General features: G+C 34.2%; 3 protein-coding genes across 3 annotated transcripts; 2 read left to right on the top strand and 1 right to left on the bottom strand.

Annotated features, from left to right (window-relative positions):
* The first annotated feature begins 1,909 nt into the window (after positions 1–1,909).
* Positions 1,910–3,388, top strand: LOC129906284 (trimethyllysine dioxygenase, mitochondrial). Its single transcript, XM_055981976.1, has 2 exons — positions 1,910–2,308; positions 2,373–3,388. Exons 1-2 carry the CDS (start codon positions 2,113–2,115, stop codon positions 3,278–3,280), a joined length of 1,104 nt encoding a protein of 367 aa, XP_055837951.1. The 5' UTR covers positions 1,910–2,112; the 3' UTR covers positions 3,281–3,388.
* Positions 3,389–8,614: 5,226 nt separating this feature from the next.
* LOC129921382 (mannose-P-dolichol utilization defect 1 protein homolog) lies at positions 8,615–9,715 on the top strand. Its single transcript, XM_056003188.1, has 2 exons — positions 8,615–8,890; positions 8,971–9,715. The coding sequence occupies exons 1-2, from the start codon at positions 8,797–8,799 to the stop codon at positions 9,642–9,644; spliced, it is 768 nt and encodes a 255-aa protein (XP_055859163.1). The 5' UTR covers positions 8,615–8,796; the 3' UTR covers positions 9,645–9,715.
* A 2,679-nt stretch (positions 9,716–12,394) lies between these two features.
* LOC129906858 (inosine triphosphate pyrophosphatase) lies at positions 12,395–13,267 on the bottom strand. Its single transcript, XM_055982810.1, has 2 exons — positions 12,910–13,267; positions 12,395–12,852 (listed from the first exon to the last, which is right to left on the bottom strand). Exons 1-2 carry the CDS (start codon positions 13,145–13,147, stop codon positions 12,524–12,526), a joined length of 567 nt encoding a protein of 188 aa, XP_055838785.1. The 5' UTR covers positions 13,148–13,267; the 3' UTR covers positions 12,395–12,523.
* Between the last annotated feature and the right edge of the window lie 4,734 nt (positions 13,268–18,001).

The following is an 18,001-nucleotide window of genomic DNA, read 5'->3' as shown; positions in this document are numbered from 1 at the left end:
ACAGTTCAATGATTAGTATGAACACAGCCTTGTGGTTGTAATGAACATAACCGTAACTTCGTTCAATTAACAAAGTCTCAGTTTTTGTAAAATAGTGAATTTTTTGGTGACAGAATTAATTTTTGTCATAGACGACTCAAAATAGGTGATCAGAAATTAGCATAAGTTATGAACAGCACGTAGTCAATTGAAAGCCAATTGATTCAGATAGCTTCAAAAATATAAATCAATATCGAATCTTGTAAACAACTTGCATGGGCTCATGAATTTTTATTTTCCCATTGGTGAATGGTGATTAATGAAAAATCCTTTTAGTAGAACCTAAAGTTTGTGACATTTGAAAATTATTACCTGAAACACTTCTTTTAAAATTTGGACAAATTTCTTTCTCTTTAAAGGAACACTCTTGTGCAAGTGGGATTTCAAGAGTAGGTGAATTACAATCAATTTTCCAGAAGTCAACAAAATAGACCGTACTAAACATAAAACAAATGTTAACCTAATATGAGGTGATCAGCACAAATATACATTTAAAACTAGCTATATGCTCTAAGTGCTTATAACGTAGGACCTCATAAGTTAAGCTTTGGAAATTTTTTGAGAACTAGCATCATATAAGAAGAGTGATTACATGGTGCATTTTCTTATGGGGCTCATAAAGTTATGAGCTCTTGAAGCTTAATTTATAACACCAAAAACTTATAGAAAACTGAACTTGAATTATCTGTATTATCCTGAACACCCCTTACATAAATGAATCACTAGCCATCTCTTTTGGAGTTTTACTATTGCTATGAATTTCATGTCCTTTATAGTGTGATGAGAGGTTGTAAAATGGCCTGAGATGGAACCTTTAAAAAGGGTGTAGTGCCAAATTTGCTAGAAATTTTTCCTGATTAATATCGTGCTCTTTTGATGAATGCATCATGTTACTTTCAAGAAAACTTATTAGCATATTGAAATTTCCGAAGGATTAAGGTTGTAAAATGTAATTTTTTTTTGTAATTGAATGAATTAGTAGAATCTACCGAATTCCTTGCTACTCGACTTGCATCTTGACTGATAGAGGGGTAACAAAAAAAAGAAAAAAACAAAAGACGAACGTAAATGCACAGGAGATATCTTTGTACCTATATGCATGTATAAAAATGAAAAATTGAGGCAGAATTTTCCAAATTCGGGCGATCTGAATAACTCAAGTTTAGAAAACCTATATCAATTCTAGGGGGAGAAATGCAACTCTGCTTTATTTTTGTCTAACGGACAATAAAGTAAAACTGTATTTGAATGCGTCACTAGACTGGGAGATCAGACTCTCTTTTGTTTTAAACATTTTTATTTGATTCGTTTATTTTAAAATTAATTTCTATTATCTCAAACAAATTTTTATTCCATACAAACATACAAACATATTCAATTTCAATATTCCTAATTTAGCTTTCTTATCAAACAACTTAGTTGAAATGCAGTCACACATTCAATATGTATCTGTAAGCTAAATCAATTTTTTTCTTGACAATTCAAAATAGTTGTCAGTAGAATGGTAGAATGCCCTTATCACTTTGAAATGTCTGTTCACAGTGATGGATTTACTTTATTCTAACATGTTTGAAAGCTAATTTATTTTATTCAAATTAAATAAATCCATGTTTAGGGTACAGGCCCAAGTCAATAATTCGAAAGAGCTTATATTAGCTACAGTGGGACAGTTTTTTTTAAAGATGAAAGCATGGAGACCTAAATGTCCTTGACCTATTAGAAAACTTAAATATGTATGTATGCAGATTGGTTGCATTTTCGGGGCTTAGATTTTTGGGACGGTTTTTCAAGATCCTGTTTTTCGAAATTTTGATATTATATATATTGAATAGTTTTTTTAGGATGTCTCGAACCAATTCATTTAAACTAGACAAACTAATTTTAAACTTTATAAAAATTTAACACAAGAAATCGGGTTCATTGGTTTCTAAAAACATTTTGACTGTTTTTTACCCAAGTGCTGCCCTGATAAATACCAGCTTCATTTAAAGCCTCTTAATTAAAATCAGCATTTAACAGATATCAGTTTGTATTAGGTTTTCGGATGATTTAAAACTATCTCGTCACATCAATATGATTGAAATAAGATGTCCAAAGTCTATCGAATCACTTGAATTGGATGAATTTTGGTTGAGAGACCATTGTCGCTGTAAAAAATGTTATAACGTCGATACGAAACAAAGGAAATTCAGTTTATTAGATCTTCCTGATGATGTGAGTGCGAAGCGTGTTATCAAAAGTGAAGATGAAAAGAATCTTATTATTATTTGTGAGTAAAAAGAAATATATTCCATAACATAAGCCTTTAATATTTAACGATTTATATTGATTAGGGAGCGATGGACATGAATCTAAATATTCCTTCGAGTTCCTTTTCAACAGTCAACTTTCAAATTATTTAAAATCTAAGGATTCATCAACAAGAGTCTTATGGGATTCCTCCAAAATTGCTAATAGTAATTACGCTGATGTGAAATTATCTGACTTGGTTCGAAGACAAGACGAAGTGCATGAAGTAGTTGAAAGTTTGTGGTGCTATGGCTTAGCGTTGGTTGAAGAAGTTCCTGCAAATCAAACAATGACAGAAATGGCAGTTCGTCGAATATTTCCTGTAATGAAAACATTCTTTGGTGAAATGTACACTTTTAGTGATGCTCAAGATCTTGCTGTTCATGCTGATACTGCCTACACTAAGGAATACATTGGTCCTCATACTGATAATACTTATTTCTGTGATGCAGCTGGACTGCAAATTCTACATTGTATCCATCATGAAGGGACGGGAGGTGAGAATTTTTTCGTTGATGGTTTTAAAGTAGCCTATGAGCTTCAAAAGACTAATCCAGAAGCTTTTGATGTTCTAACAAAAGTTCTTGTACCAGCTGAGTATATCGAAGATGGACAATTTCATGTTCATTATGGTCCAATTATTCGTACCAATCCTGTAACTGGAGAAATTATTCAAATACGATTAAATGTTTATGATCGAGCTGCGCTAAACACTCTTCCTCAGTCAGAAATGAAGGGATTTTATCAAAGTTTTAAGGCATTTTTAAAACTTGTTGAGAAAACAGAGAATCAATGGACAATGAAACTTAATCCTGGAACTGTTGTGATGTATGATAATTGGAGGATATTCCATGCTCGTCGTGCGTATACAGGAAATCGTACAATGACTGGTTGTTATGTGCAACGAGCTGATTTTTTGAGTAAAGCAAGAGTTCTAGGAATAATTGAATAAATGATGATGATGAAAATTGGAGTGGATGCTGTTTAAATTAATGGTTTTAATATTGTAAATGTAGGATAAGTTTTTGTTGAAAAATAAAAGAAAAGCATTATCATCAATTTTAAGGTCATTTTTAATTGCAACACACAATTTGTTTGAAGAGTCTCTTATCACATTACATACATTGATATTTAAATAATTATCAATTTCTGCTTGCGTCATTTGAGTTAGTCAGAAGTTGATTGAATCTGGTTAAAATGAGACATGGCATCCAATCCAGACCGCATTGAATTCATTAGACCATATCACCAACACAGGAAATAACGAATTTGAAATGTTGTCTATAGGAGCTGAAGAATGTTACAAGACCCTTTACTTTTCTCATAGCAAATTCTTGAACATTTTCTATAGAATTCATGCCTGGACTTAACGTAGGTAAACCGTAACACTTTTTTGAGGAAACTCATCTGGTAACGTGTGGTCTAGCTTAAAGCTCTCACGTCACAAACCAACGACGTGTGACTACGAAAAACGCTTCCGAATCACGTTTTTGTATAACCCCACTAGGCCCCAAAAGGTGAAATCGGAGGTTTAAAATTTGTAATATTTTTGTTTGTTTTGAAAACGTTATCTCTACGAACAGGGTAAGTAAATCCCAACCAATTTTTTGTTTAAGTACATTGCAGTGGGATTGATTATGCAAGTTAAGGGTACTTACAATTTTGATGAGTTTAAATTTTCAGTTTTTGTATTTGTAATAACTGTAAACATTTTGACCCTATTACTATTTTTAGTAATAAACTAGCATAAAAGAACAAAATAAGTTGATAGTTTGTAGGTATACACTTTTTAGTAATACATATATAAGTCGGATTTTTATGTGAAAACCATTTTGCAATTTAGGTGAAGTATGATTATTTTATTTTTTAATGACTTCCGAAAGTACCTTACCTCCCCATAATGGAAGCCATATAAAAATAATATTTGATTAGTAATTTGGCATGGAAACGGTTCCAACTTCCAAGCATAAGAAAACTTCAAATTTCGTATTTCGCGAGGTTTGAGTCAAGTAGAAAGCACCGTTTTTAGTTAGATTTCCTATGAAGCGCTGAACACTATCAGCCCTTTCTGCTATTCGAATCACGTGGATCGAAAGATTTCCTTCTTTTATCACCTAAAACTGGCTTTCTAAATCCTCTAACTTTTGAAAGCATAGCGTTTTTTTCCTTAGGCTTAATTTTAACCTAAATTTAAAAGCTTCTTATTTAATACTTTCACGCGAATCGAATACCAAAATAGGGCCGTATATGTTTTTTGCCTTCTAGTTTTTGAGTAAATTGAAAAATAAGAAAACTACTTTTTATCAGATTTTGTTTTTTTTTTTTTTTGCTGTTTTCGATAACTTTGGCAATAAAAAAGACATAATTATCTTTAAAATTAACTCTTTTATTTTCTGTCAAATATTTTTTGTGACTAAGTCTATTTGGTTCTGTCTTAATCCTAGTTCGCAGCTGAAATCTTGAACAAAATATCTTGAAACTTTATATTTTTAATAATTTTGACTTTGACATAATACACGATGGTATTTTTTCATTAACATTTGACTTTGGAGTTTTAAAAACTGTTCGTTTCGCTTCAGCTGTGAACTAGGCTCACAACAGAAATATTTCTTCTTTTTCAACATGTTTTCAATTCCGGTTTGGGTACTCTGAAACCGTTAAAACAACTTCTCCCTTTTGCGAATTTCAACAAAACAAAATCTTCGACAAAAATATGAGATTTGTCAAAGTGCTTGTTCTGTTTTTTTTTATTTCTCCTGTCGCAAAAGAAAAAAAAAACTAGCAGAAAGTTTTGTCCTAAAAGCGTTTTGATACGTTTCCACAATTTGGGGACTTTTCACGAGTCGATTTTTGCCGTGCGGCGGCGAAGCTTTTCGACTCGTGTGAACGCATGGTTAAAAAACAAGGTATGATCATTAGAGCCGCCATCTTACAAAATGGGGTAATAAGTTTTTGACCTTTAATTTGGCAAAAGCAACAACAATTTCCAAGACAAATTTGTTTACAACAACAATTTCAATGGGCAGCTGTCAAAACCTAAAGTAGCCATTTTTAAGTTTTTACAGTTCTCGATACAGAGTTTTTTCTATTCAGGAAATCGTACAATGACTGGTTGTTATGTGCAACGAGCTGATTTTTTGAGTAAAGCAAGAGTTCTAGGAATAATTGAATAAATGATGATGATGAAAATTGGAGTGGATGCTGTTTAAATTAATGGTTTTAATATTGTAAATGTAGGATAAGTTTTTGTTGAAAAATAAAAGAAAAGCATTATCATCAATTTTAAGGTCATTTTTAATTGCAACACACAATTTGTTTGAAGAGTCTCTTATCACATTACATACATTGATATTTAAATAATTATCAATTTCTGCTTGCGTCATTTGAGTTAGTCAGAAGTTGATTGAATCTGGTTAAAATGAGACATGGCATCCAATCCAGACCGCATTGAATTCATTAGACCATATCACCAACACAGGAAATAACGAATTTGAAATGTTTTCTAGGAGCTGAAGAATGTTACAAGACCCTTTACTTTTCTCATAGCAAATTCTTGAACATTTTCTATAGAATTCATGCCTGGACTTAACGTAGGTAAACCGTAACACTTTTTTGAGGAAACTCATCTGGTAACGTGTGGTCTAGCTTAAAGCTCTCACGTCACAAACCAAAGACGTGTGACTACGAAAAACGCTTCCGAATCACGTTTTTGTATAACCCCACTAGGCCAAAAGGTGAAATCGGATGTTTAAAATTTGTAATATTTTTTGTTTGTTTTGAAAACGAACGGGGTAAATAAATCCCAACCAATTTTTTGTTTAAGTACATTGCAGTGGGATTGATTATGCAAGTTAAGGGTACTTACAATTTTGATGAGTTTAAATTTTCAGTTTTTGTATTTGTAATAACTGTAAACATTTTGACTCTATTACTATTTTTAGTAATAAACTAGCATAAAAGAACAAAATAAGTTGATAGTTTGTAGGTATACACTTTTTAGTAATACATATATAAGTCGGATTTTTATGTGAAAACCATTTTGCAATTTAGGTGAAGTATGATTATTTTATTTTTTAATGACTTCCGAAAGTACCTTACCTCCCCATAATGGAAGCCATATAAAAATAATATTTGATTAGTAATTTGGCATGGAAACGGTTCCAACTTCCAAGCATAAGAAAACTTCAAATTTCGTATTTCGCGAGGTTTGAGTCAAGTAGAAAGCACCGTTTTTAGTTAGATTTCCTATGAAGCGCTGAACACTATCAGCCCTTTCTGCTATTCGAATCACGTGGATCGAAAGATTTCCTTCTTTTATCACCTAAAACTGGCTTTCTAAAGCCTCTAACTTTTGAAAGCATAGCGTTTTTTCCCTTAGGCTTAATTTTTACCTAAATTTAAAAGCTTCTTATTTAATACTTTCACGTGAATCGAATACCAAAATAGGGCCGTATATGTTTTATGCCTTCTAGTTTTTGAGTAAATTGAAAAATGAAAAAAACTACTTTTTATCATTTTTTGTTTTTTTTTTTTGCTGTTTTCGATAACTTTGGCAATAAAAAAGACATAATTATCTTTAAAATTAACTCTTTTATTTTCTGTCAAATATTTTTTGTGACTAAGGTCCAATTTATTCACACTCCATTAAATTTAAAGTCGCCATTAAAAAAGGGAAATTTTAAAATTTGTATGCGATTTGACAGTTTTATAATTTTTAATGGAGCCTTTAAAAATAATGGAGAGTGAATTAATTGGGCCTAAGTCTATTTGGTTCTGTCTTAATCCTAGTTCGCAGCTGAAGTGAAACGAAATTTTCTATACAAAAATAGCACAGCGAAATCTTGAACAAAATATCTTGAAACTTTATATGTATTTTTAATAATATTGACTTTGGCATAATACTCGATGGTATTTTGTCATTAACATTTGACTTTGGAGATTTAAAAACTGTTCGTTTCGCTTCAGCTACGAACTAGGCTCACAACATAAATATTTCTACTTTTTCAACATGTTTTCAATTCCGGTTTGGGTACTCTGAAACCGTGTAAAACAACTTCTCCCTTTTGCGAATTTCAACAAAACAAAATCTTCGACAAAAATATGAGATTTGTCAAAGTGCTTGCTCTGTTTTTTTTTTTTATTTCTCTTGTCGCAGAAGAAAAAAAAAACTAGCAGAAAGTTTTGTCCTAAAAGCGTTTTGATACGTTTCCACAATTTGGGGACTTTTCACGAGTCGATTTTTGCCGTGCGGCGAAGCTTTTCGACTCGTGTGAACGCATGGTATACAAAAAACAAGGTATGATCATTAGAGCCGCCATTTTACAAAATGGGGTAATAAGTTTTTGACCTTTAATTTGGCAAAAGCAACAACAATTTCCAAGACAAATTTGTTTACAACAACAATTTCAATGGGCAGCTGCTGTCAAAACCTAAAGTAGCCATTTTAAAGTTTTTACAGTTCTCGATACAGAGTTTTTTCTAATGATCATACCTTCTCTTTTTATACCATGGTGTGAACGTAAGTCGCAGGCGACTAAAGTGACATTCCCCATAGAAAAATCCTAGTCGACCGACATATCGTGCGGCTAAAATTGACTCGTGAAAAGTCGGCATAAGAGGATATCATCGCATCCTTAAAAATTTGATAGTTTTCATATTTTTGTACAAAAAGAATCTGTTGGATTCTTTATTTTATTTATTTTCATTTCAACGAAAATCAAAATACAGTACATAAAAGTGAAAATAATAGAAATACACACATTAGACCAAAATAGGTTTAAAAGACTATTTTTACTACAGCCCAAATGAGATAATTTCGCAAATTAGATGAGTTCAAATTTCAAATTTAATTTTCTTCTATACGATTTGATATTCGAAATGAGATAATTTTCAAAATTATCGTTTTTTTGGCTTTAGTGAAAACAGGCTATAAATTAACAATCATTTCATTTCGAATGTTAAGTGAAATAATTTCCTATATGATTTGACATTTGAAATCAGATAATTTACATGTATTCCCCAAATTTCAATACTTCTTCAATTTTCCTCAAAACTGTTGTATTAATTCACTATCCAGTTGTTATAAAGATTAGTGGGCTCTTTATTTTGAAACATTTTGGTAGCGCATTTCAAATCTACAAATTCCCCAAAAAAAAAATTCCCTTTTTTCTAAACTTTTTTTCTACACCCTAAAACACCAAAATGACACGCAGGCGAAAAACAAAAAACAACTTTCCCCTCCATCAAACGTAACGTAAACCGCTTTTGCTAACGTAGCAACCTGTCAAACATCTTTGTAATAAAAAAAAACTCAACCCAGCCAAAGGTTAATTTTTCGTGTTCTTCGTTTTCAATTGGAAAAAACCTAAAATTGCCGGGCTCTTTTGTTATCTTTAATCAAGATAATCAATTGATAAAGAATACTACTTCCTCTGTAAATTTGGAAAAAAAAAACAATTTTAATTCAAAATGATGGCCGAAGAAGCTGTTAAAAATTTAGCTCTCTACATAATGAATGAGGAATGCTATGACAATTATTTTGTCGATCATGATTTCCTTGATGGTAAATAAAAACATCCCTTTTTTTTTTGAATGCGCACTTATGTAATCATGTAACATTTCTCTTCATTTTCCCAATAAAAGTACCATGTTTCAAAGCCCTTTTAAGCAAAGGACTTGGCATGGGAATCATTGCAGGTTCGTTACTAGTCAAAGTGCCACAGGTGCTTAAAATCCTTGCTAACAAAAGTGGCGAGGGCATCAGTGTAATGGGTGTTCTACTCGATTTGGTGGCTATCACATTCCATATGTCGTATAATTTTATGAATGGCTACCCCTTCAGTGCTTGGGGTGATGCAGTCTTTTTGATTCTTCAAACTGCTGCCATTGCTGCGTTGATTTTCTTTTATGGAGGTTCCTCAGCTAAAGCTGGAGTATTCTTGGCAGCATACTCGACAATTGTATATGTTCTAAATTCGGGTCTAACGCCGCTGAAGATAATCTTCATGGCACAAAGTATTAACATCCCAATCATCTTGGTTGGCAAAATGACACAAGCTTATACAAACTACAAAAACAAGAGTACTGGCCAATTGTCAGCAGCAACTTGCTTCATGTTGTTGGCTGGTTCTTTGGCAAGGATATTCACATCAATCCAAGAGACTGGGGATCCAATGATGGTGCTCACTTTTGGAGTATCTTCGTTTGCCAATGCGGTGATTGTTGCACAGATGGTTTACTACTGGAAGAAGACTGGCAAGAAACCTATTAAGACTAAGGTTTCACCAAAGAAAGCAAAGAGCAAGAAGATTAACTAAACTGGTTGGTCGTTTTTTTTTTTAAGTTTTCTTTTTTATTAGTTTCAATAAAGTGTATCACTTCAGTTGTATTTTAAGAGTTTGCAATTACATATTACACTGCAGTAGCATTGCCAAAAACTATGATTTATCATAGTTTTCATGAATTCTGAACTCAAATCATGAAATCATAATTTTTTTCTCAAATCATGATTTTTTTAATTTTTTTATTTTCTAAGCAATTGAGAATCGTTTTTTTTTTTTCAAAACTCAACAAACTCCAAAAATGCGAAAATGAGTCAATGGTATAGAAATTTTTGTTTTTGTGAACAGTTTTAATTAAAAACAATATTTAAAATCGATCGTTTTATTGGAGGTTTTGCAAAACTCAACAAAATGGCTTGTTTTTGCAAAAATCCAATGAAATGAATATAGGAAGAAAGAAGTCATCATTTGTCCTGAAGAATAATGCAACGTTCTTCAAAATCATGGAACCGTAAGAAAAATCGGAATAGACTGCACCGTGTGCGACTACAAGCAGGACTAAAAAAAAAACTTATAAAGTCAGAGTTGCCTTTTAAAATAAGTTCAGCGAAAGTAATATACTACGAAATGACGGGAAATAAAGTAGCATTATCTGTCAGTGACACCTTCAGCGGATCTCCTGTAACGGTTGCACCTCGTTCCAGTTTAATACTAATTTATCTATTTAAAAGAAAAAACCTGTACTTGTTGCGTTTTGAAAAAACGCGGTGTTTTCGTGTTCAAAATACGGATGAATCTTTCCAAATATTGAAATAGCAATAAATCCTATCGATAAGCTATTCAAGAAAGAACAACTCCTCATTTCCAATTTTTGAAAATTCGGCTTTGTATTCAAATGGGAAAGAAAAAACCTTCTCCTGAAAAATTTGAAAAAAGCATTTGTTGAGTTTTGAAAAAACGCTCCTCAATTAACTTCAGAACATGCAACTCTATTGCTCTTCCAGCTCTTTTCCATAGGAAATTGGTTTAGAAGTGTGTCTATCGTGTCCATGAAGAAGATAAATCCTAGGTTTTCTTAGAAGATTCCAAGTCACAGCTTAAGTCTTTCTTAGAAGCAGCTTAGATGTTAAATATTACACTTAAAACTTAAATTAGAAATAGACTTGATACGGAGTCAACATTTGGTCTTTACACACGAATAAACTTGTCAAAGATCATAAATCACAAATTTATAAAATATATTGGGCCATATTCCATAGCTGTTAATGTCTTGCTTCTAAGATAGACTGAAGTTTATCTTATTCATAGACAATTTATGAGTATTAAAAAAGACCAAATGAATACATAATTATACCTATAGGTATTCAAGATAATGGATGTCACAATACACAACCATAGTTTTCCTAAATGTTAAATAAGAGGCGCTGCCGCTTCTCTAAAAAAACATCGAGTTAGCAAAGAAAAGTGAGCAGAAGATAAATTTTGTTAGTGCATCTTTTAGCGCTAATCAAGTGCTGATATATGGTTAGCAGAGCAATTGCCAGAAAATGCACAAAACTTTTAACATAAAAATCGGGTTTGGCATAATAGGGGCTCTTACAAAAAAAATAGTTTTCGTTATTTTCGAAAAAAATATTTTAAAATTATGTTGAATTATTAAATCCTTTATTAATTTTAGTTAACTACCCCATTTTCCTACGAATTTTCCTATATTTATGTTTTGCGCTTAATTATTCAAGATGATTTTTTTGATATTTTTGAGAAAAATAAAATTCAAGTTACTACATAAAACATTTTGTTCTATAAGGAAATAAGAAAAATCTTTTTTATTAGAAAATTCGTCAAAAAATTGGGTACTTATGTACATAATTAAAATTAATGCAATAATGTATTATTTGAAATGATTTCAAAAAAATATTATTTTTTTTCGAAAATGACGAAAAAAAAATTTCTTTCTTAAATTCGTAATTGAAAACTTAAACCTATTTTATACTAACAGTTTGTGAAATTTTATTGTTATTTTTTCAAAAGTGGTCGAGCACTTAATTTCACTTTGGGATTCTTTACTTCCAGTTAATTAGACTAAACGATACAATAACAAAACTTATGTTCTGCTCATTTATTTAAAAAAAAATCAATACAATTTTTCGATAAAATTTTGCATAAATGTTTTGCATAATTTGCATATATTTTGCACATTTTTCATATTTTTTGCATAAATTTAGCATATTTTCGATATATGCATTAAAATGTGTTGTACTTGAATGATAAAACGTCTAAATACAAAGCTTGGTATCAATATTGTGAAAAATAAGAAAGTATGCAAAATCCGAGATGTAGTAATAACTTATCACTTCAGTCTGAAGCCCCTTGAACATGAGAGCGACAAACGAATGAACGAAAAAACGAAAAAAAAGAAATTTAATGTATTTTTACAGTATTTTTTTTTAACAAAAACTTTATTAAACAGAAACAGAAGCAAGCTAGGTAACTAATGTTTGTTTAAATTTTTCAAAAAAAAAATTACATTTTAATTTCTTAAATAAGAATAAAAACACTGCACTACAGTCAACTGCCTAATTATTTGTACAATGACCTTTTATTGGTCTTTAGATTTAAAATGATCCTGGAATGCAGCAAGAGCTCGATAACGATGTGATATCTTATTCTTTTCTAACTTTGGCATTTCGGCGTAAGTTTGCTGGTAGTCATTAGATTTAAATACTGGATCCCAGCCGAAATCCCTTCAAGACTAAGGTTTCACCAAAGCAAGTAAAGAGCAAGAAGATTAACTAAATTGGTTGGTCATTTTTTTAAGTTTTTTTTATTAGTTTCAATTGTTTCAGTTGTATTTTAGAGTTTACATTTATATTTTACACTGCAGTCAACTGCCTATTTCTCTGCACAATAGTCTTTTATTGGTCTTTAGGTTTAAAATGATCCTGGAATGCAGCAAGAGCTCGATATCGATGTGAAATTTTGTTCTTCTCCAACTTTGGCATTTCGGCGTAAGTTTGTTGGTAGTCATTAGGTTTAAATACTGGATCCCAACCGAAATCCCTCGGACCACTTGGTGGAACAATAGTTCCTTCGGTAATTCCTTGAAAGACAATTGGCTCTGAATTGATTCCTTCAGAGAAACCAAGTGTGCATACAGCTCGAGCTGATTTGTCTTCCCATCCAGCGAGCATTTGGTATAAACCTTCGGGGCCAAGTTTTTCCAAGAACCATTTTATGTAAGGTCCTTTTAATATAAATATAAAGATTAGTTAGATACGAAATAAGTAAGATTAACACTAACCTGGTAACCCCTTCATGGCATTAAAACAAAGACATGTATCTTCAACGAGCACTGGGCCATCTACTAATTTAGCGGCTTCCTTGCATTTGATAATACAAATTTCATTTATTTCACCTTGCAATTCGGGTAAATCTACTTTTTTGGAGATGACTTTGCGGGGAAAGTTTGGACCGAGAATGGCAACAAGTTCTTCGAGTTTTTTGGCATTTCCAGTAACAAATGTTATTGGTTTTGACATGATTATTAACAAATATTAAACTCAAATTTAAAGATTTCTTGAAGAAATGGAAAATAACCCTTTCTTTACAAGTTGATAAAAAAAACACCGTGCCGGTTGAAGTTTACAAAAGTCAAAAACATGTGTTCTGTTTATGTTCAGTGATGCCAAGAATTTTATTTGTTACAGCACAGGGTTGGCATATCGATATGCAATAGATCTATTTCTATTTTTTTTAATTTGAACGTGAACATATTCCCGTAAACGACTCCGTCCTCCACCACGTGACTATTTTATCAATGAATGTATTGTTTCAAGAGTAACAACCATTAAGGATTTGGGTGTAATTTGTGATAATGAACTTAACTTCAGATCCCACTATGACAATATTGTATCTAGGGCTAATTCTGCTTTAGGTTTCGTCAAGCGCTGGTCTAAAGAGTTTTCTGATCCTTACGTTACGAAATCACTTTATACCACGTTTGTGAGGCCTTTACTTGAATATGCTAGCCAAGTCTGGTCCCCTTATCACCAAGTCCACATCAAGAGAATTGAAGCAGTACAGCGTAGATTCCTCCGTTTTGCCTTAAGAGGACTTCCGTGGGTTGATAATTTCAACTTGCCCCCTTATCAAGAACGTTTGCAACTCATTAACTTACAATCTTTAGAAAAACGTCGCGAAGTTGCCGATGTTATTTTCATACACCAAATTTTATGTAATGTAATTGAAAACTCCACCCTCCTTGAGCAAATTAGTTTTAACGTAAGTTCCTATTCTCTCAGAACGACCCCACAATTTCATCAAGCTCTTCATAGAACTGATTATGGCAAAAATGAACCGATTACGAGAATGTTAAGGAATGTTAATAAAAATTGTAATATTTTTGATTGCAATAACAGCAAGATCACACAAAAAAACCTACTATATGGTATTTCATAGCCCTCTTGGACCTAAAGATTAGTTAAGATTAGTAAATAGTGAAATAGTCAAAGAGAAACTGAAACTGGACTTTTTATTTTTTTTTTTTATTTTGTTTACTGATCTAACAAGTGCTTAAGCATGCTTTTTTATTTTATTTATTGTTTTTTTTCTACACTTTTTAATTTTTTTACTTATTTTTAAATTTTAACCTTATTTAATACTTTATTTTAATTTTTTTTCTATATGGTTGAATGCTTCCCCATGCTCCTATATAGATACTGTAATGTTTTATTCCGGGTTCACAATAAAACTTATTTCGTTTATTTTAACTTCCACTTATCTTTCCGTTCAAATAAGAACACACTTTATTTCAAATCAATTTACTTTTATTATTCGCTCAAACAAACACACTTTTCAATCACTTTATTTACTACTAACAATTTCCAACACTTTATTTCACTTTGTACTGTACTCTTTCACATTCAAGATTAAACTGTATCCGGTCGGTGTCCACGCTGCCCTTTTATACCTGAAATTCGGAATTCGAGAATGTCTTCGAAGGTTCTCGTCTTTGCTTCTCGAAGCTTCCTTTCCAAGAGGGGGCGCTTCATACTTCCAGTCCAGTGGGATATTTTGGGATATTCAGCAGTCGAGGGAATTTCTTTGGATGCGTTCAGAGGGTAGTTTCTTAATTACTAAAGGTCCGTTCACATTTCTACCTTTACTGTAGCAGGTAGTGTGTTCAGACTTTTATCTTAAAAGTAGTTCGGTAATTCATCGTTACATTGCCCCCCTCTTAGGATTGTTCGTCCCGAACAACTCCATTGCTACTTTCACCATTATAACGATGTAAACGGTCACAATGAACTACCTTTAATTTGCCTCTTACCCCTCTCTGTATACGGTAAACCACGTCGTTGATTCTGGTTATTACTGTGTAAGGGCCTTCCCAGTTTTGTTGTAGCTTCGGTGATAGTCCCTTTTGTCGGTGGGGATTGTAAAACCACACAAGTTCTCCTTCTTGAAACCCTGTTGCTGTCGCTCGCGCGTCATATCTTGTTTTCATTCTGTCACTAGACGCTTTTATATTTGTCCTTGTCCGTTGGTGAATGTCAGCCAGTGTTTCTTTCAGGTTATCAACATACTCATCTATTTCCTGTGGCTCATTTGGAACACATCCGAATTTTATCTCACTTGGCAGCCGTATTGTAGAACCAAAAAGGACTTCCGATGGTGTATGTCCAGTGGAACTATGTGTTGCACTTCTATAAGCCATCAAGAATAATGGAATATGTCGATCCCAGTCTCGTTGATTATCGTTGACTACTTTTGACAGGTGTTCTTTAAGTGTCCTGTTAAATCGCTCAACCATCCCATCAGATTGTGGATGAAGCGGTGTTGTTCGCGTCTTCTTGATGCCAAGGAGTGAGCAAACCTCTTGAAAAATCTTAGATTCGAAGTTCCTTCCTTGGTCGGAATGAAGTTCCATGGGTACTCCGAACCTGCTCACCCAATGAAAGACAATCTTATCCACAACTGTTTTGGTTTCCTGGTTTGGGATGGCAAATGCCTCAGGCCACTTGCTGAAGTAATCCATCACTACGAGGATATACCGGTTTCCTTTGTTGGTTTCGGGAAAAGGACCTGCCACGTCTATTGCAATCCTCTCAAAAGGTGTGCCCACATTGTACTGATGCATCTTGCTTTGCATTTTTCTAGCTGGTCCTTTGCTAGCGGCACAAGTATCACATTTTCGGCACCACTTTTCAACGTCTTCTCTCATACGTAACCAGTAGAATTGCTGGCGTACCTTTTCCAGCGTCTTGTTGATGCCTAAATGGCCTCCAGAAGTTCCCTCGTGCATCTCTCGGAGAACATCATTAACCTTTGACTGAGGTACGATTAGTTGCATTACATAAGATTTACCATCTGCGGATTCCCACTTACGCCTGAGTAACCCTTCTTGCACATGAAGTGAGTCCCATTGTGCCCAATATGCTTTGAGATTGGGGCTTCGGTCGGAGATGTCGGCCCATTCTGGTTTCTCTTCATGTTCCTTCCATGCAAGGATGGGTTCGATGTCCGAATCTTCCTGTTGGGCCATCCTGAGTTCTTCATTACTCCAGCCGCAAATGGGATCAGCTCTCGTTCTTCTTACAGCGACAACTTCCTTTTCCTCTAGCCGTGTGCAATGCTTGCAGTCTTGCTTGCACGGGCGCCGAGATAATGCGTCTGCATTTGAATGTAGCTTTCCTCTTCGATGTTGAATCTGACATTGATACGTCTGGAGTATCTCGATCCATCTTGCTACTTGACCCTCTGGATTTTTGAAGTTCAAAAGCCAATTTAGTGCACCATGATCTGTGCGAAGAAGGAACTTCTGTCCATAGATGTACTTATGGAAGTGCTTTGTTGCCAATACCAGAGCTAGAAGTTCCCTTCTGGTCACGCAATAGTTTCTTTCTTGTTTCGAGAGTACCTTGCTGAAATAGGCAACGACCTTTTCTTCTCCGTCATGAACTTGCGATAAAACAGCACCAACTCCAACATTACTTGCATCTGCGTCAATGATGAATTGTTTGCCTGGAGTCGGATAGGCCAACACAGGAGCTTCACATAACCGTAGCTTCAGTTCCTGAAAGCTTTTCTCACACTCACCTGACCATTTAAAGGGTTTACCCTTCTCCGTAAGCTGGTGCAAGCTTTTGGCGATTCTCGCAAAATCCTTCACGAACCGTCGATAGTACGTTGCCAGACCGAGGAAACTCCGAAGTTGATGCTTGTCCTGAGGGGTTGGCCAATTCTTCACAGTGTCAACTTTTTCTGGATCAGTCATTACTCCTTGGGATGAGATGATATGCCCCAAATATTTAACCTCGGTCTTGAAAAGTGCACATTTCTTTGGATTTAACTTAAGATGTGCTTCTCGTAGCCTCTGGAATACAGCCTTTAGGTTTTCACAATGGTCATCAAATGTTTTCCCGTAAACGATGACATCATCCAAATAGACTAGGCAAGATTTCCAGGTTAATCCATTTAAAACGCACTCCATTAAGCGCTCAAAAGTAGCTGGGGCATTACATAGCCCAAACGGCATGACATTGAACTGCCACAGACCATTTCCTGTGGAGAAAGCCGTCTTTTCTCGATCTTCTGGATGGATTTCTACCTGCCAGTAGCCACTCTTCAAATCCAAAGTCGAAAACCATTGTGCTCCTTCCATTGCATCTAGAGTATCGCTGATTCTTGGCAGTGGGTAGCTGTCTTTCTTCGTCACATCATTCAGCCTGCGGTAGTCGACACAAAATCGAGTGCTTCCATCCTTCTTTTTGACGAGAACTACCGGTGATGCCCAAGGGCTTTTGGAATTTTCGATCAGCCCGTCTTTCTTCATTGTCGATATCATTTCTTCAACTTCACTTTGTTTGGCCAAGGGGAGACGTCTTGCTGGTTGACGAATCGGCCTAGCGTCTCCTGTATCGATTCGATGCTGCACCAGTTGTGTTCGGCCGTATTGCCCGCTGGGTGAAGAGAAGATATCAGCATATTCATGAAGAAGCCTTCCAGCAACATTAAGCTGATGTTGACTCAAGTTGTCTGATTTGAGAATTTGAGTCTTTAGTTTCTCAGAGTTCATAGTCATCTGTGTGTCCATCTCGTTGATCTTAGTTATTGCGGACACAGATTCACATTGCCCAACAACTTCTCCTTTCTTAAGCTTGATTGGGTACGGTTTGATGTTAAGTATCCGTACAGGTACCATGTTGTTCTTTGGTGCCACAAGAGTCTTCCCGATGATGATGTTTTCGGAACTTTGCTCAACTTCTGGTTCGACCATGAGGTATCGATGGTTTCCACAGTTCCCCTTTAACTTCGTCCACACAAAAACTTCTGAAGAAGGAGGCAGGCACATGTCTTCTTTGATGACAGTTCTAATTGTTGTTGAGTTTTCG

Source organism: Episyrphus balteatus, chromosome 1, assembly GCF_945859705.1.
Source record: "Episyrphus balteatus chromosome 1, idEpiBalt1.1, whole genome shotgun sequence".
NCBI lineage: Eukaryota > Metazoa > Arthropoda > Insecta > Diptera > Syrphidae > Episyrphus > Episyrphus balteatus.
Note: the sequence above shows the minus strand (reverse complement) of the source record. Positions and strands in the feature narration are given on the sequence as shown.

What these genes read in the sequence shown, in the direction of transcription:
- LOC129906284 (XM_055981976.1), top strand. Translation starts at nt 2,113, where the DNA reads ATGATTGAAATAAGATGTCCAAAGTCTATCGAATCACTTGAATTGGAT. An exon ending in AAAGAATCTTATTATTATTT is followed by an intron (nt 2,309 to 2,372) that starts GTGAGTAAAAAG and finishes TATATTGATTAG; the next exon opens with GGAGCGATGGACATGAATCT.
- LOC129921382 (XM_056003188.1), top strand. Translation starts at nt 8,797, where the DNA reads ATGATGGCCGAAGAAGCTGTTAAAAATTTAGCTCTCTACATAATGAAT. An exon ending in CGATCATGATTTCCTTGATG is followed by an intron (nt 8,891 to 8,970) that starts GTAAATAAAAAC and finishes TCCCAATAAAAG; the next exon opens with TACCATGTTTCAAAGCCCTT.
- LOC129906858 (XM_055982810.1), bottom strand. Translation starts at nt 13,147, where the DNA reads ATGTCAAAACCAATAACATTTGTTACTGGAAATGCCAAAAAACTCGAA. An exon ending in TGCCATGAAGGGGTTACCAG is followed by an intron (nt 12,853 to 12,909) that starts GTTAGTGTTAAT and finishes TTATATTAAAAG; the next exon opens with GACCTTACATAAAATGGTTC.